The 17,161-nt window shown below is 49.1% G+C and overlaps 6 protein-coding genes across 6 annotated transcripts; 2 read left to right on the top strand and 4 right to left on the bottom strand.

Moving 5' to 3' along the window:
- Positions 1-329: 329 nt before the first annotated feature.
- FSUBG_13014 (ubiquinone biosynthesis coq9 mitochondrial) lies at positions 330-1,138 on the top strand (the record flags this gene model as incomplete). The annotated part of the gene is made up of 2 exons (XM_036677862.1): positions 330-749; positions 806-1,138. 2 exons carry the CDS (start codon positions 330-332, stop codon positions 1,136-1,138), a joined length of 753 nt encoding a protein of 250 aa, XP_036531531.1.
- Positions 1,139-1,449: 311 nt separating this feature from the next.
- On the bottom strand, positions 1,450-5,108 carry FSUBG_13013 (DNA repair rad18; the record flags this gene model as incomplete). The annotated part of the gene is made up of 4 exons (XM_036677861.1): positions 1,450-1,492; positions 1,544-1,644; positions 1,706-4,951; positions 5,010-5,108. 4 exons carry the CDS (start codon positions 5,106-5,108, stop codon positions 1,450-1,452), a joined length of 3,489 nt encoding a protein of 1,162 aa, XP_036531530.1.
- Positions 5,109-5,573: 465 nt separating this feature from the next.
- Positions 5,574-7,537, top strand: FSUBG_13012 (sgt1; the record flags this gene model as incomplete). The annotated part of the gene is made up of 2 exons (XM_036677860.1): positions 5,574-5,835; positions 5,892-7,537. The coding sequence occupies 2 exons, from the start codon at positions 5,574-5,576 to the stop codon at positions 7,535-7,537; spliced, it is 1,908 nt and encodes a 635-aa protein (XP_036531529.1).
- A 155-nt stretch (positions 7,538-7,692) lies between these two features.
- Positions 7,693-9,123, bottom strand: FSUBG_13011 (uncharacterized protein; the record flags this gene model as incomplete). The annotated part of the gene is made up of 1 exon (XM_036677859.1): positions 7,693-9,123. One exon carries the CDS (start codon positions 9,121-9,123, stop codon positions 7,693-7,695), a length of 1,431 nt encoding a protein of 476 aa, XP_036531528.1.
- A 3,616-nt stretch (positions 9,124-12,739) lies between these two features.
- FSUBG_13010 (dihydropteroate synthase) lies at positions 12,740-14,022 on the bottom strand (the record flags this gene model as incomplete). Its single annotated transcript, XM_036677858.1, has 5 exons — positions 12,740-12,895; positions 12,960-13,100; positions 13,163-13,618; positions 13,684-13,848; positions 13,954-14,022. 5 exons carry the CDS (start codon positions 14,020-14,022, stop codon positions 12,740-12,742), a joined length of 987 nt encoding a protein of 328 aa, XP_036531527.1.
- A 730-nt stretch (positions 14,023-14,752) lies between these two features.
- On the bottom strand, positions 14,753-16,583 carry FSUBG_13009 (pyruvate decarboxylase; the record flags this gene model as incomplete). Its single annotated transcript, XM_036677856.1, has 3 exons — positions 14,753-15,053; positions 15,107-16,340; positions 16,406-16,583. 3 exons carry the CDS (start codon positions 16,581-16,583, stop codon positions 14,753-14,755), a joined length of 1,713 nt encoding a protein of 570 aa, XP_036531526.1.
- Between the last annotated feature and the right edge of the window lie 578 nt (positions 16,584-17,161).

The raw sequence follows: 17,161 nt of genomic DNA, 5'->3' as shown, positions 1-17,161 counted from the left end.
CGTATTAGCTACAGAGATATTTAACTTTTTAATATACTATTAATTACTTATTATTAAGAATAATTAGGTAGATATCTTGCTATATACAGTTAATCTCGAGTTCGGTGTTTTATTTCCCCCCTAGGTTAGGTACCTACAGCTTCCGGGGGTGATCCAAGCGCTTCCGCTGTGGTCCACTCCGGGGCAAGGTGACAATATGATTGGCCAAGGCGGTAAAGCATCTAAAACAAATCGCAAACGTCAACACCAAAAAAACGACACATTTTGATGAAGGAGGAATCTTCATAAAGACTAATTTATAGGTAGCTTGCCTTGCCATATCATTCAGTATGTCAATGTCTACGAGAGTGCTACCAAGACCAGCCCTGCGTACTTCGAGGCTGACACAAAGCCTTGCCCGCCGACCCTTCCACTCATACGATCATCCACCACCACCAGGAGCATTCGGCGATGCTGAAAAGTCCATCCTCACTGCGGCCTATAAACACGTCCCGGAACATGGCTTCTCACAGAAGGCTCTTGGTTGCGGTGCAAGAGACGCTGGCTACCTTGACATCAGCGCCAGCGTCATCCCCGACGGTGCCTTTGGCCTGATTCGATATCACCTTGTTACCCAGCGAGAGGCCTTAGCAGCTCGAAGCCAAGAACTATTTCCTGATCCCAACCAGCCTGGTATCTCGGCGAGAGTGGAAGAGTTGACGTGGGAGAGGCTTATGGGTAACAAGTTGGTTCTGGATCGTTGGCAAGAGGTAATATATATGCCTTGGCTTTCATGTTATAACTTACTTACGGTTCTGCGTTACAGGCATTGGCCGTCATGGCTCAGCCCAGTTACGTCCCCGAATCAATAAAGGAGCTAGCAAAACTTTCCGATGAAATTTGGTTCCTTGCCGGCGACAAGGCCGTCGACCCTTCATGGTACACCAAGCGTGCCACCCTCTCCATGATATACAGCACGAGCGAGCTATTCATGACCAACGACCGATCCCCTGATTTCGTCGAGACAAGGCAATTCCTTCAGCGAAGACTAGGCGAGGTCAAGTCCGTCGGCGGTATGGTCGGATCGTTCGGTCAGTGGGCCGGTTACACACTCAGCGCTGGTGTGAATATATTAAGGAGCAAGGGCGTCAGAGTTTAAGGGGATTGGCCAGAAAGGAAGATATAGTTGTGAAATAATGTATGAGACGTGTATAACATTATCTATGAATAGAGGGCCTCAGCAGGCGCATGCTGTAATGGCATCTAACGCTGGCGTTACCTGAGGGCCAAGGCAAGGCATTGCTCAAATCTGTACAAAATCCATTCCGACAAAGTACGCTGGTATCACTCCTAACAAACTCCACAATGCTCAAGTGCTTTTGCCTGCCCATCCTCTAAGCGCCTCCATAAAAATCCATGTTCTGCATGACGCCCAACTCCAAGATGCCCGTCTCAAGTATACTACATCGTTTACTGGAAATTGTCAAGGGTTCGTTGACGAGGGTCCGTTAACCTGGAAAGAGTCGTGAGTACTCAATCTTGCAATGAATGAGGGGATACGAACCGAATGATCTTGACGTCTTTGTCTAACCTTGCCCGACCTTCGATAGCATTAGGGGTTATAAGAATGTACTGTCGCGAAACTGAACGACGGGCAGCGTCCACCTACAAATTCTCTGTTAGCAGCTTTCGATCTCTTCCACGGACGGATACCAAAGTTACTAACCAGCATATTCGTGCTGATGGCACGATTCACATTGTCCATGAAGACGTCAAACTCGTCAAGACAACGGATAGGCGAGCCAATCGCCTCCCAAACTGATAGAAGCATGCAAATAGATGAAAACGACTTTTCACCACCCGATAGAGTCTTCGTATTCCTTCCAGCTGAGCTTTTACGCGTCTCATCTGGCTCAATCTGGAGAAAGACCTTGCGAGCTTTATGGTCGAGGTCGATTTTGCCACGGAAACCTCGCTCACTGAGAAGGTAATTGAACTGGATGCGGATTCGCGCACTGATCTCCCGCTGAAATTTGCGCCAGAGTTCAAGGCGATTCCCAATAGCACGTTTGAGAGCCACGATGGTATCATCAAGATCCTGCGTCTGTCTCTGAACATCTTCAAATTTCTCTTGAGCTTCTTGTGCGCGGTCGTAAATCTCTTGGTCTGATGCTCCAAGTCGTGACTCTCTCTGTTTGATTTGTTCACGGATCTTCGTGTATTTTTGCTCGATGCTGCTGTGTGTCTCGTTATCTGGAATGTGAACTCGCTCCGGTGCTGTTTGCTTGGCCTGTTCTGTGAAGTCGGCAACTTCTTCGGCCTTCCTATCCCTCTTTTCCTCGGCACGACGCCGTTCGTTTTTGGCGATGTCAAGCATCTCAAAGGCACCATTCTTCTCCGCTAGAAGCGACTTCCTCGTGGTTTCAGCTGTCGCAACCTTCTGCGCTGCTTTGTCGACTCGGTTCTGCCAGTCCTCTTGCTCGTTCTTTTCCTCCTCAAGCTTTCGCCGGGCTGTCTCGGCCTTTTGCTTGAGCTCTCGCTTCGCCAGTCCCATTTCTCCATACTGATTTCCAAGCTGCTCCTCCTCGGATCGTCTGGACTCAAGCTCAGCTCGCAATATATTGAGTCGGTCATCAACGCCATCGAACGCATCCAACTCCATTTGCACACGTTCCATGTCAGCTTGCGTTCTACGAAGATCGCCCTCATATCTCTTGACATTTCCGCGTTGATTATCAAGCTCTGTTCTGCATCGCTGAACTGCTTGTTGAGCCTGACGCTCGTCGCGATTGATCTCAGCCATTTCTTGACCCAAGTGTTTGAGGTTTTCTTCTTGGATCTCAACCTGCTGGCCAGCATCTGTTTGCATCCTAGGGCGCATCGTGTACGGTGGGACTGGACTCGTACCAGTAGATCCATTCCGGTTGGTGAGTCTGAGGCCCCATCCCCGCTTCCCACGACCATCGTGAAAACAGAGACAAGCGCTCACGTTGCGCGGAGCCACATCAACCATGACCCGTTCAGCTTCGACTCGATCACGGATGAGAATGATTTTCTCGATTTGATTACTAATGATGAGCTGCGATCGGACAATATCGTCGTCAAACTGAAGAACGCTCAACATAGTATCAAATCGAGGATCAGGCTCCTGGTTGCTAGTGTCAATCCTGCCTCCGTAGGCAATGTAGATTGGGGGTTGTCTCTTCAGGCGAAATTGGCGCATCAAATTTGCGAGTCTCGTTTGATCCGATTTACTCCTGACAACGAACGCGTTGAGTCCTTCGCCTAGTGTTCGCTCTAGGATCCCTGACCATTCCGGCTTTGATAGTCGGATATGCGCTCCAATAGGTCCGACGGGTTTCTGTTCCCATCCTCTCTCATTCTCGATGGCTTTGACCAGGTCCCTGATCTCTCTGTCATAACCGTCGAAACGACCCCCAGTAGTGGCCTTGAGTTCTCGAACCCGCTGCTCCACGGACACGATCTCTTTGCGTTTGAGTTCTTTGTTGTGTGACAGTCTCTTGAAGTGTTGCTCAGCCTCGCCGAGTCGCGTTGTGAGGTCAGGAAGCTTGTTTTGAATTTCCTCTATCTGTTCCTTCAAGAGCTGTTCCCTCTTTCGAGCATTTTCTAGCTCGTTGTCCTTTTGCGTGCGGGCATTTCCTGTTGATTCGCCTAGCCTGTGTTCTTCGTCCTGGATCTTGCGCTGGCAGGCCTTCATATCATCTTTGGCTGTCTTCAGGCGCTGGTAGGCGTCTCTTTCCTCTCTGAGCAGCTCTGACTCCTCCTTTTGCGCCTTTTCGCAAGCAGCTCTGGCGTTGTCGATGCGTTCCTTGAATGTATCTCGATCACTCTCAATCTCTTCCTTTGCCTGCCAAAGCCTCTCAATCCTCTCGTTGATATTTTCGAGGGCCTGGGTCGATGTTTCGCATTTTTTTTCCGCCTCGGTTATGCTCTCAGTCCGTCTAGTGATTTCTTTTTCGCAATCCTCGAGGAGACGTTCCTGCTCGACGACCTGAGACCAGACCAGTTGATTGATGTAATGCCGTGCCTTTTCGCGAAGATTCTTGTTTTTTTGCGCGGCTTCGGCTAGCCGGCGTGCGGCTTCCGACTCTTTTTTAACCTCTTCGATCTTGGCATTTAAATCATCTCTGAGTATGAGGGTCTTGTCAAGCGTATCTTGTGACATCCTGTAGTCGTTGTCTAACTGCTCTAGTTGTACACCAGACACGAAATACTTGTACTTCTGGGCTGGAGTCGCCGCGTTGAGAAACTGTCGCGCGTTGTCCTGTGACAGAACGGTGAGGGGATTGCCGATTTGTAGCGCGTACCATTCTGATATCTCATCTACCTCCTGCTTCTTGGTTGAGATGATTCTACCAAGAGCGCTCTTGATCTTGAAACCACTACTTCCCGATTTGGAGAAATGGCGCTCAACAATGATGGTGTCGCCATAGATATCGTGCTGGTAGGCATCTGAGCCGGCATTCTTGATCTTGACTACCAAGCTACCCTGCTCGCAACCCTCCTTGACAAAGGACTTGAGGCTTCCACCTCGGTTGGTATCGCTAGCCTTGCCACCCAGACAAAGTGTTAGTGCGGTTAGAACAGCACTCTTCCCACTACCATTCTCTCCGACAATAAAGTTGATCAGTGGCCCTAGGTCGACATGTAATCGCTCATGACACATGAAGTTGAAGCAGGTAATGCTCTCGATGATACCACTCTCAGATACCACATTGTTGCCGAGGTTGATGACCCGCTTGGCGAGCTTCTGGGTCGCTTGCTGGTCGTCCCAGTCAGCGTGCTCCAGATGTTTGAAGCCGTTGTCTCGCATGATCTCGTACTGCGTCTGCGGCGGCGCGGCCATATTTCTGCGGTCTTCGTCATCTTCGCTCTGGTCACTCGGAGTGTTCTCTCTTTGGGGTGTTTCTCTGGTCTGGCTGTCGTCTACGGTTACTCTGGCACGCTTTCTCTGCAATAGGACAAGAGTTAGATGGCATGCGGCATGCGGCGGTTGGTGTGTTCCTTACGGTATCTTCTCTTGAAAAGTTAGATCGCGCTTTTCGTACATCTACTATGACATCGTCCTCTTGTTCAACGTCTCGCCGGGATCTCTTGGTGGGTGCCATGGCTGCGATGCTCACGGCAGCCTCGTGATGGGTCGATTGGTTACAAGGCTGTTAGGTTTTGTCGTAGGGAAATCGGGTTAGATTCTTTGGTATAGAGACTTATTTGAAGAGTTTCGAGAACGAGAGGCGACAAGGACTGTTCAATCTGTATTACCAAGAATTGTTGCGATCAGACATGGTCAAAGAATGGCAGTTACGTCTGAAGTACGGATAGGTAGGCAGGTATCCCACTATACGCGTCTGGGGTGGACGGGACGTGACAAGCGTGTCTTGTAGTGGGGACTTTGTCCAGAATGGGACTAGCGCAGATCTGCCGTGAATGACACAGAATTCCAGCATCGTCGTAAGCTGCTTACCCGGTAGCTTTCGTATATAGGTGATTAAATAAACTCGTAACCCCCAACCTAAGCCTCCCTCTACAACTCATGAGGAGATGCTGTTTATTAATCGCATCGTGCAGAAGTCATGTCGTTCAGATCGCCAATCATAGAAGAAGCGGGATTCCCTCCACAAACAGGCGATGCGGAAGAGGCAAACTTCAAGAATCAGCTGCCAGATAATTGTGTCGAATATCTTCTTTTTTTCATAGACCCTCAAGTCGATGTTCGCAAACAGCTCGCACATATCGAGAATGTTCGAAAGTCGGCCATAGAGCTTGCTACCACACTTACCAAAAACTACATGTGGCAAAAAGATGAATTCAACCTGACTCTTAAAAACGAAAACGGTGAGTGTCATCCCTGCACCACCTCCAAGATACATACCTACTAACATCTTGGATAGGACTGCTGTACCTCCATGGTATCACTGATTATAGTGATGCCGTAGAAGACGAATGGCTCATCGTATACATACTAAGAGAACTATCAAAGTCCCACCCCAACCTTTGGGTACGGGTATTTGACACAGACGGCGAGTTCCTCCTGGTCGAAGCAGCCAATGTGCTACCCAGGTGGTTGAATCCCGAGATTGACAACAACCGAGCCTGGATCAACAAAGGAAACCTTCTTCTTATCCCAGTCAAAGATGAGAAGGGCCTCAGAGCTCGCAATCTTGAATTACCAGATGCAGTCCAAGTGATTAAAACGAAACGTAATGCACTTGTTCACTCAGGTTTCGTCGAAGCCGAAGCCTTCTACAGACTTGAAAAGTACCCAGGGCAGATCAGTGAATCTCTACACCATTCTCTCATCGCGATACCGAGGAAGTTAGCATATATCCTCCACTCCCTCCCTAAATCGGTTGCACCAGCAGTCGAAGAATTCTATCTCCGGGACCCGATAGCCCTGAAACGTGTCATCTCACCAACCCAACCATTAACATTCCCTCCAGAAGACCTCATCACAGTATCTGTCAGGTTTAGCAAGGTGCTCTTCGCCCAACTGCGATCCCAACGGTTCGATGCCCCGCCGAGCTGGAGCGAAGTCCTTCGGAAAGCGCTGAAAGTAGCACCTTCAGGCGAGGCAGACACAGTCATGGCGAGATTGGATATTGGGATGAAACTCACATGTGGATTCGAAATGCTGGCTGCGAAGGCTGAAAAGAGTAAAATTAGAGTTGTCCGTGAGCTTGCTATCGAACTTGAGGACCTCGCAGAGGATGGCAACGAGGCTCTCCCTTCAGATGAAGAGATCAAATCATGGAAGGATAACGATCGTGGCGATAGCGAAGCATGGATGGACATCAACTACCAAGACTTCGAGAAGGAATTGGATGGCAAAAGAGAAAACGCTTCCCCCAACTACAAGTCAGGTTTTGGAGATGCGAATACACAATCTAATCTTCGCAAGATTGTGTCTCGCTTTGAAGCATTCCTGAATGATGACAGTGCTGGAATGGACGGCGCAGAACTTGATGAAATGGATTACGAGGACGATGATGACGACGACGAATTCGACGAAGACAGTGACTCGGAGGACAAGGAGGTTAGCTTTGACGAGGAGGAGTTCGCTAGGATGATGAGAGAAATGATGGGTCTACCATCCACAGTCTCAAGCACAAGCACGACAAAGAAGGCCGCGACTCAGCCCAAACCGCCTGTAATTGACGAAGAGGACGAAGAGATCCAGAAGCTCACCACGGAGTTCGAAGCAGAGCTCAACGAGCATGGTGCGCTCAAGCTTGACCCTGTCGAGAAGCAAACCCGTCTGAAGGATGGAACTCAAAAGGAGGGAGGGAGCAGCCTGGCAGACATCAAAGAAGAAGAAGAAGAAGAAGAGAACAGCGATGACGAAGTCGATATTGACTACAACCTGGCAAAGAACTTACTTGAAAGCTTCAAGAGCCAGGCTGGCATGGCTGGACCGACTGGTAACTTGTTGGGTATGATGGGTTTTCAACTGCCACGAGACGAAGAAGATGAGAATGAGAAGGAGGATGAAGAGGCTGGCAATGATTCTGCAAAAGGGAAGGGAAAAGCAAGAGCATAGTTTGTCAATGGACATGTTGCTCATCTTGTTCACGAGATATGATTATTGCATTCAATAATGCTTCAGTAAGGTGATCATAATATGTGTCTATTCGTGTATTACTCGTATAGGTAGCTCACCGACAGCTAGTGGCCCGTAAATATGGTCGTATATAATCAAGGCTCGCTCTCTTCGTCGCTCTCCTGCCCAGAGCGCGGTCTCTTCGCAGGTGACATCTCACCACTAATACGCCTACGTCGCTGCTGGCCCCGATCGTCAAGTTCTTCAAGCCGAGCCAACAAATTGCCGAGATGTTTTCGAGCCGCAAGTTCTCGCCTGCTGCTGTCGGTTTGTGGCCTGTAGTACTCTCCCACCAGAGTGACCACCGCGTGATAGCACTCGTAGAGCAGCATGCGAATGTGTGCATTGTCCCGATCTTCGATGAGGCTTGCCGTCGTTTCACCTGGCAGTGGATTGTCGAACCCTCGCCAGAAGTCATCTGAGAGATTTGGTCGTTTGCTGAAGACGGTGGCCATGAGGGGATCACCGAATACGCAGTTACTCCACTGTCGTAAACCAGTTAGTTCGATGGGGTTTTGGCTTGGCTCGTCTGTTATCATATATTCCTGCTTTCTGCTGGTATCATCCTGGAAGACTATCCTGCAGTCTTGTCGCACCTTTCCATCATTGTCTGATTTTCTCGAAACCCCTTTTCCTAATTTCGGTTGTGGCTGCACCTCTTTAGGGAGTATAGATTTCTCCTCGCTATCGTATGGGCGGTGTATTAATGTATTGGAGTCTTCGCCGGCATCTAAGATAACAAGTCGCGGTTTCGTTACTGCATCAAGCAGATGCTGAAAACGCTCGAAATGGTGTCGGATGTTGTTGTAATTAAACATAATGGTCAAGTCTTCTCCGTCTCGAAGGACCGATTCCAGCAGACTATGAAATGCTACTCTCCAGGAGCCGGCACCCTTTGATTCAGTCAAGCTTCCTTCAAAACGTCGTGGTGGGTGATGGACAACTGAAGGAGGTACTGAAAGAACATCAGCGGCAATACCAAATCTGCTGGTCGGTGAAACCTGGCTAGATATCCGACGGAGTAGTTGACCTGTCTGGAAGTCCACTGACCATTGCTCACGGGAGTCTAGGGGTCTTGATAGTGTGGATATGGAAGTGCCCCTTGGCGGTCGGATGAGGTTATATTCAACAGGTAGTACACCACCAATAGACTCATGCCGAACAAGGGTAGGTAAGTATCCGGCCAACAATCGAGGATTGGTCTCATTCACTACAGGGGTTTCAACTGTCCTGCTTGTAGTTTCTTGAGCTCCGGCGCTAGAGCAGATTTTCCTCTCTCTCGCAACAGCGGAAAGCCACTTGAGCACAGCAGCTTCAGTACCAAGGGTCGACTTCTCAGAGCGTAGCAACCGTATAACCGCAGGTGGGGGTAGCGCCAATAGAAGATTTGGGCCCTCTGTAACCTTGACATTATAAAGACGCTGCAGTCGAGCCGAAGGAACAACCTCGAGTTCCTCTACCGCCAGACGAGGGCTGATGCCGTTGAGTAGGGAGAAGACAGAACTCTCTGGCGGAGCAGCCGCCATGGGACTGAGAACAGAGGTCGAAGAAGAAGAAGAGGAGGGGAAAGGGGAGATAGAGGCGTTTGGAGAGGGTTCAGTAGAGGTCAGGTTTCGGGCCGAACGGGGGATATTGTCATGTACAAGGTTGCAGCTTTTTTGCGCAACACAATGGCTCAGGAGGGGCAGACTGCCGTCATCCCGAAGAGTGCATTGGTACGACATTCGAGTCATAGGGAAGAGGTTATATATGTAGGATGTGATATTCAGGAGAATGGCTGATCGGATCTGCTGTATGGGTTGAGGCGCTGGCGAGGCGAAAGGAGTCGCAGAGAACGGCTTGAAGCAGGCAATAGCCTTTAGTATAAAGAGGAGAGGGAACAGTATGTTGTTCTATTCATGCCTGGCAGGATGCTCTGCAACACGAGATGAGACAGAAGTTTCGATGATGGGAGTAAGTAGACTCTTAACTAGCCATCTATTATAGCTGAGTAGGTAAGGATGAGATGACAGGTAATTATCTGGAAGGCTGAATAGACAGATATAGGGAGGGAGAGTGGTAGAAAATAATATATGAGAAGGATTAGGATAGAGTGGGCAGATGAAGGACGTAGTGTAGGTAGTATGTAGTATGTAGTAGTGGAGGTTGTTATTAGTTTCCGCGGTACAGGAACTAGATTCGCCTTCTCGAACGCCTCATGCGTATGCAAATGCAAGAACAACAAAATGAAAACCCGGCAGGCAAAGAGAGCTAATCAGAAACCAGGAGGAACAGGCATCAGGAGGATTGACAGACAACGGTTGCGCCAGCATATCTCTCGGGTCCGAGAACAAGTGACGACGACGACGACGACGATGATGATGGGTGGGTACATGTAGTGAATGAACGAACGACAGACAGAGTATTTACATGGATAAAAGCACAAAAAGGCGGAATATACAGGGATAGAATGTCACCGCCTGAGGTGGTCAGCGAAACTGGCCATGACGAAGAAGCAGACAGAAGCAGAAGCAGAAGCAGAAGCAAGCGAGAATCATGGGGAATGCAAAGAAGCTAACTAACTAACTTAGTAGCCAAGGGACAGACGGACCCTACAGAAGAAGGGTCCACGCTTGCGAGCGAGGGCGGAATAGGGAACCGAACAAAAAGACGGGGGCGTAAACGGAAAATGTAAATGGTCGACGTAGCGAGCCAGTAACTGAAGGGGCCAGACGGGAGGCACTTTTGTTTAGTCTTGTAGTATTCGTCAACAATCTTTAATATCAGTGGTTATTAATCACCTACTGACTGACTGACTGACTGACTGAACAGAGAACGAAGGGATAAATACTGGCTTGGCTGGAGCTGGAAGCCACTCACTCAATCATAACGACAACAAAGAGATCAAAGGAAGAAAGAAATACAACATATAAGAACCCGAAGCCATTCTTGGCCGTATCATATGGTGATATAGCATCAAGCAAGCAAGGATGTATGTGCACTACATACCTATATACAATAACGACGACACATCTCTCACGGATAGATCCTCGAACCCGCCGGAATGGTGAAGCCGAAACGGACAGCCAAGCAAGCGAAACTACCAAGGTACAGAAGACGAAAAGTACAGTATAGAACAGCACAGCACAGCACAGCACAGCACAGCACAATGCAGCACAAGGAACAAGGGGGTTCCCGAGTAAAAAGACGCCCGCAGCCTTAGTTCAAGCCTCTTTTCTGTGCAGGGCATTACGCCAAGAGGTGAGGACGGAATAGACTCCGAAAGACTAGAAGAAGGATCGAAGACATGCAGAATGCAAACTGCAACCCCAGTCCTCCTGTAGGGCTCTGCTTACTGTACTTGTGAGCTGAAGGTAGTGGGATAGTGTTTGCCCGCTACGGGGAGATGCCTAGTCTCAGGAGATCGACTTCGAGAAGCGCAGATCGGAACGAGGACCGCACAGCCATTGGGCCATTTGCGAATCTTGAAGCGAGCCATTCCAATTGACCACCACTAACTATCGACCCCAGCCAAGCCAAGCTTAATAGCACCGCATTTGCAGTCTCTGATCTCGGGTACCATTCCCTTGGGATACTGACTGACCGTGACCGTGACCGTGACCGTGACCGTGACCCTGACTCTCTGTGTACTGAATATTTTGGTGAGAGCCGACATACATCAGATGATATTATCATGCGCCCATCGCCCTCACAAGAGAAAGAAAAGATCAAAAGGCAGAAAGAAAGAAGAAGAAAAAAGGGCGGAATGTCAGACTCTAAATGACGAAGCCTCTGGCGTGCATCGAGAAGCGAGTCGGGAAATTTATGATTGGCTACCGCAAGCGAAGCTGACCTGGGTCACATTCCGCTAACGCAAACAGCCCCTGTCCAGGCTCTAGGCTCTAGGCTCTAGGCCCGTTTGTTTTTATACTGCAGCCTAGATTTCCTCATCATCATCATCATCATCATATTCCAAATCCACCACTGAATGATTCCGCTGTCTTTGTTCAGCCCCTAAAACTGCACCAAAACAAAACTATCTTCAGCCACAACCGTTTGCTTTAATTAACTACACGGGAATGTACCGGGAGCACAAGGACAGGCCAAGGACGGACAACTAACGTTGACTGGCCCATAGTTAACTTCCGGGGCCCAAAATCTCAAGTCATCTAAATCTCTGATGGTCATGGAATTCTCGGTATTCTTGATGTGACGTGACATGTAATTCAAGGCACAGTACGTACATAGGTACATACTACATATACATATACCTTACTATGTACCATCGCATACGGATAGTTATACCATACCCACTTCAACTTCAGCCATGACCTTGGTCATTATACTCTGATTTTCCTTGTCAAAGAATGCAGAAAATGTCACCCCTTCCTTCATCTCCCACTTCACCGAAGGCGACTACACGCTTCTTTGCCTGGCTTAGCCTTACGGCACGTCCCACATCCCGTGTACAACAAAGCCACGACTGATCAATCTCCTGAGCTGTGCGCCAAAGCCCATCTCTCGATCCCTAATCTCGGGGTAGCTTGAGAGCTAGACACGATAGATCATATCTAGTAGCTCACCCCGTAATAGCAGCACATACTGTAGACTTACTTCTCCACCGCTGCCCAGCAGCCGCTGAAACGCATCATCACTCTCTTGCATGTCCTTCATGATGCGGATACTCTGGCACAAAATCCCGTTCTGTTCACCGATATATGCCGATCCTTCTCTGTCCCCATCTCCGTGTGACCTTTCCAACTCCCTGGGGAAGAGAAACCCTGCACTTTGGGGGTCGTATCGTTAATCCTCCCTGTTGAGTTTGTTACAAGACCCCATCCCATCCATAGCCCCAAGTGGATTGGATACATGAAATGCCTGGCTTTCTAAGCACGGAACTTCGGACGTTGAAATTCCATCTTTGCAAAATAGCCATGCCATCTTTCCACCGACTGTGGATGGATGGATGGATGGATGGATGGATGGATGGTTTGTTGGTTGGTTGTCTGACACCACACCACATTGAAACCCAAGTGATCCTGCTCGAATCAGACCCCAACGGTCTCCTCTGTGCAGCCATGAGGCAAAAGGGCCTCGATTCGTCTGGAATGTCCAATAATACTATCTATCCATTGGCAAACACACCTCTCACACGCGAGTGGCTCAAAAGCTAGCTTGCGTTGATTCCGCGACTCCCTCACCTTCAGGCTTTCCCTTCTGCTTCTTATCCTCCAGGGCCACCTTGTACAGCTCATTGAGATTGTAACGCTTCAGTTCCTCGCTCTCCTTGCCATCAACAACCGAGACTCCGCAGAACGTCTCAACGCTAGTTAGCCAAATGCCACCGCGATAGGTCCAATACGCGAGGGGAGGGGCCGCTTACCTGGAAAATCTCAACCAATACCACCTTGTCGGGACTCGTCAGGTTGACCTTGTGCTTAGGGCTGACCAAGTCCGCAATCTTCTTGATCACCTCGCTCGACTTGAAGGCGGTGTGATTCCGGATGTTATACCTGATGGCGTACTGAAGGGGTCATCGTCAGCTTCGAACAACGATGCTTTCCGCGAATCACGTTGTCTACTTACCGTGCAGGCTGCAGACCCCTCACTATCTTGCTCTGATGGAGCGGGCTCAGCGGGAGCATCCTCTCCCGACTCGCTTTTGAGCTCAAAGTGAGGCTCCATCACGCTGCGGGCTACGCGTTCAATACCCTTGTCTGTCGCCTTGTCCGTATCAAAGATAGGCGTCAAGCGGTTGATGTACTTGGTCTTGCGTTGCATAGGATCCGGGCAGTCCTTGGCATCCTGGGAGGCCTTGGTGACAAGCTTGAGAGGATCTACGGGCTTGACCGTCTTCATGAAGAAGACACAATCGAGGCCAGTTCCGATGGGTGTGAAGGTCTGCTTCGTCTTGGGCTTTGGCTGTGCCATGCTGGCCAACTCCTTCTCGATAGACGCCTCAATATCACCGGCATCTTCATCATCCTCGTCCTTGTCTCCATCCTCATTCGGGGGCTTCACTCCGAACAGTGACTCTCCGTACTGAAACAAGTTAGTTTACCAAGCCCTCCAATAGACTGAAAGGGTATCACGGGCGAGTGCCATACCTCGTTACAAAGGTTCTTGAACTCCGTAATCGCCTTGCCCTTCATTCCTCTCGCGTAAGTTACCCAGATCCCGGCATCGTTGATCTCCAAAGTCCTTCCAAGCTCGACCTGCTCAGTTTTTCTGGCTTTTTGGTGTGGCGTTTGCCATTTACCACCACTGCCTCCCTTTTCAAATGTTAGCCCAGTCCGCTCAGTTCAACAACGCCATAAAACATTCTCTCAGGGTCAAACAAGAGCCTGGTCGCCGACAATGGGTCCGTATTTGTTTACCTTGCTCTTCTTGGTGGCCGGGCCATTGCCTCCAGGGCCCTGCTTTCGCTTTCCAGCTCCGTCACTCATGATCACGTCTGATATCCTACTGTAAATGTTGCGATATATGCAAACAAATATTCGTGACACCGCAGGAGCCTTTTCAAAACGAACCTAGGAGAGTGAGTCTTGTTGCTCCTGAGCTAGGTCGCTGCGCGTGGAGAATTTTGGTAGAGGCGAATCACGTGTGCTGATTGGTGCCTTTCATAGTTGAGAAAGGCGATCAACATTTGAGGAGAGAAAGCTCAAAAATATTTTTCTGAACTATACTGATATATTTTATTTGGCATAAATGAATGTCTCTTATACTTTGTCGGGTTGGTTAAAAAAGAATAGATAAAGGTGGCTTAAGATGCCATTGAACGTAAAACCGTAACAAGCCAGAGACTTCAGATCTCGCATGATGAAGTATATCACAGCTCACATCTCCAGATGACAGAGGCTTTGGGATCAAATGTTAGTCGGTTCGTAAGTTGTGTTAGTTTCGAATTATCTCAGTCAAGTATGAGCGACAACGTTGTAAATATGCGACACCAAGTTGTCGACAACCAATAATGTAGTTAGCCATCAACAGTTGGATAAGAGAATATTAAAGATATAAGAAAATCGCTTTTCAATTTGAGGTACATAAAACATAAACCATCGTCCGCCACTCTATAGTATAAACCATAAGCCACTTAAATCATTATTATGTTCTCCAGGGAACGTTTTCCAAAACCCCGTCTATCAAAATTTCACTCTTTCTCGATTAGTTAACCGTTTAGTGCTTCTTGGCGTTGTTCCTAGCGCTGGCTTCGGCGGTCATGATGAGGGCGCGAGGAGCATCCTCTCTGGGCATGTAGAGTTCGACGAATTGCAAGCACTCAGCAGCGTTGAACTCCTTATTGGTGAGGAGCTCGTTGAGCTCAGTCTTGGTCTTGATCTGGAAGGTCTTGCAGGTCTTCTCGCCGCCGAAGACACTGATGAGGTCCTTGTACTTCCAGTTGTTGATGTCGTTATAGACAGCATCCATACCGTGAATGAATCGCTCAATGGTGAAGCCGTCGTTGCAGATGACGAAACTAGAACAAGCGTTAGCAAAAGAAACAGGAGACAGTCAGTCTTGAAAACATACATTGTGGGCTTGAGGTGATGTCGGATCATTGTGCTCAGCTCCTGAGCGGTCAATTGAAAAGATCCATCACCAACAAAGAGGATTGTTCGGCCTTCCTTGCCTGCATCCTTAGCAGCGAGGGCAGCACCCTGGCAAGCACCAACGGACCAGCCGATGCTGCCCCAGAGAACTTGGCTGAGGGCGGTGACGTTGCGGGGGAATCGAGTGTCCCAGATACCGAAGTTAGCGGTACCAGTCTCAGTGACGATGATGTCGTTGGGGATGAGGTATTCGCCAACGCGGGGCCAGAGCCAGGCCTGTGTGATGATCTCAGAGTCGTCGGTGTTCTTCTCAACCTCGTTCCTGACCTCAGGGATAGAAGGAGCGGGCATAGCCTTGGGGTCGACTCGATCGATGATCTTGCGGAGGACACCACGCATGGCAACGCCGGGATATGTGGAGTAGCGGACCTTGCAGTGAGTGCTGTGGAAATCAACAGAGTTGATTTGTGATGTGCGGTAAGAGAAACCGGTGGTGTTAAAATCACTCTTGAGAGCACCAATGGTGAGAAGGAGATCAGAGCCCTCGACGATAGACTGAGCACGAGCGGGATGAGAGCCGTCACCAGCGAAGACACCACCATAGTTGGGGTGGTCCTCGTTCACAGCACCCTTACCCATGGGGGTAACGAAGACGGGAAGGTCGAGCTTGTCAATGAGCTGGTGAACCTCCTTGACAACACGGTGACGGATAGCACAAGAATCGACAAGGATGACAGGGCGCTGAGCAGCGTACATAGCCTTGAGGATCTCTTCAACGACAAAGTCCTCGTTAGCGGTGTCGTTCTGAGGCTCAGACAGGTCGATAGGGGTGTCAAGTCGAGCACCCTCAACCTTCTCCTGGACCATGTCGGTAGGGACCATGATGTAGACGGGGCGAGAGCGGAGCCAACAAGTGCGGAGAGCAGTATCGATCTGCTCGGCAATCTCAGAGGGCTTATTGAGCTTGGCGACGTTGCAAGAGATTTGAGCGCTCATGTTGGCAAAGACATCAAAGTCACCGTTTCCGAGGGTGTGGTGAAGAAGCATCTGGTCACGCTGAGAGATGGTAGAAGGGCATCCAACAATGTGGACGACGGGGATATGCTCGGAGTAAGAGCCAGCAACACCGTTGACAGCAGAGAGTTCACCAACACCGAAGGTGGTGATGAGAGCAGCCATCTTGGTGACACGGGCATATCCATCAGCAGCGTAGGCTAAAGTTGGTATGTTAGTGATGTGATGTTTTGAGGTTTGTTGATCAAGTCATGATGAAACTCACCAGCGTTAAGCTCGTTAACACTGCCGACCCACTTGAGGTTGCATTGAGGAAGATAGTCGAGGGCAACGAGGTTGTAGTCGCCGGGAACACCGTGAACAGATCGAACACCGACTTCGTAGAGACGCTTGAAGAGGTATTCAGCCACGTCAATTGGCTTTTGGAGGTTGGAGTTGCTCATGATTGCGAGTTGATCGGCAGTATGTTAGGTGAGATAAAAGATATGGTTGATAAGGTCGATATGGAATAGAGGGAGCTCTAAGCTTATTTGTAGGATGAGTGAGATGTTATGAGGATGAGTATGGGTATGAGTATGAGAGTGAGGGGAAGATGTCTAGGTTGAGAAGTAACCGAGACAACCAAAAGAGGAATGTGATTGATTGATTGATTGATTGATCGATGGAATGATGAGGAAGGAAGAGAAGATGTTTTCGGTAGAGGGGGAAGGAGGTGTTTATACGTTTGATGCTTCACCTGTAAGGTAAGGTAAGGTAAGGTAGGTAGGTAGCTACTACGTACGTATCTGAGAGCTATGAGCAATACAATTGAAGCTTGTTGACGGGTGTGCACCCTCACAAATTGGGTGTACACTCAGCAGTTTCTTACCTTACCTTACATACATACAGTGTCTAGAGTGTAGGTAGGTAGCCTGTCACCAATGATACCCCTTGCTCTTCCTTGCTTCTAACCCTCAAATGGGTTGATCTGATCTGATCTGATTGATTGCGCCAAAAATAAGACCATGGTCAAAAATGAGCC

This window comes from Fusarium subglutinans (assembly GCF_013396075.1).
Source record: "Fusarium subglutinans strain NRRL 66333 chromosome Unknown NRRL66333_c0000303, whole genome shotgun sequence".
In the NCBI taxonomy this organism is placed as follows: Eukaryota; Fungi; Ascomycota; class Sordariomycetes; order Hypocreales; family Nectriaceae; genus Fusarium; species Fusarium subglutinans.
This window is presented reverse-complemented; position numbering and strand designations above follow the sequence as displayed.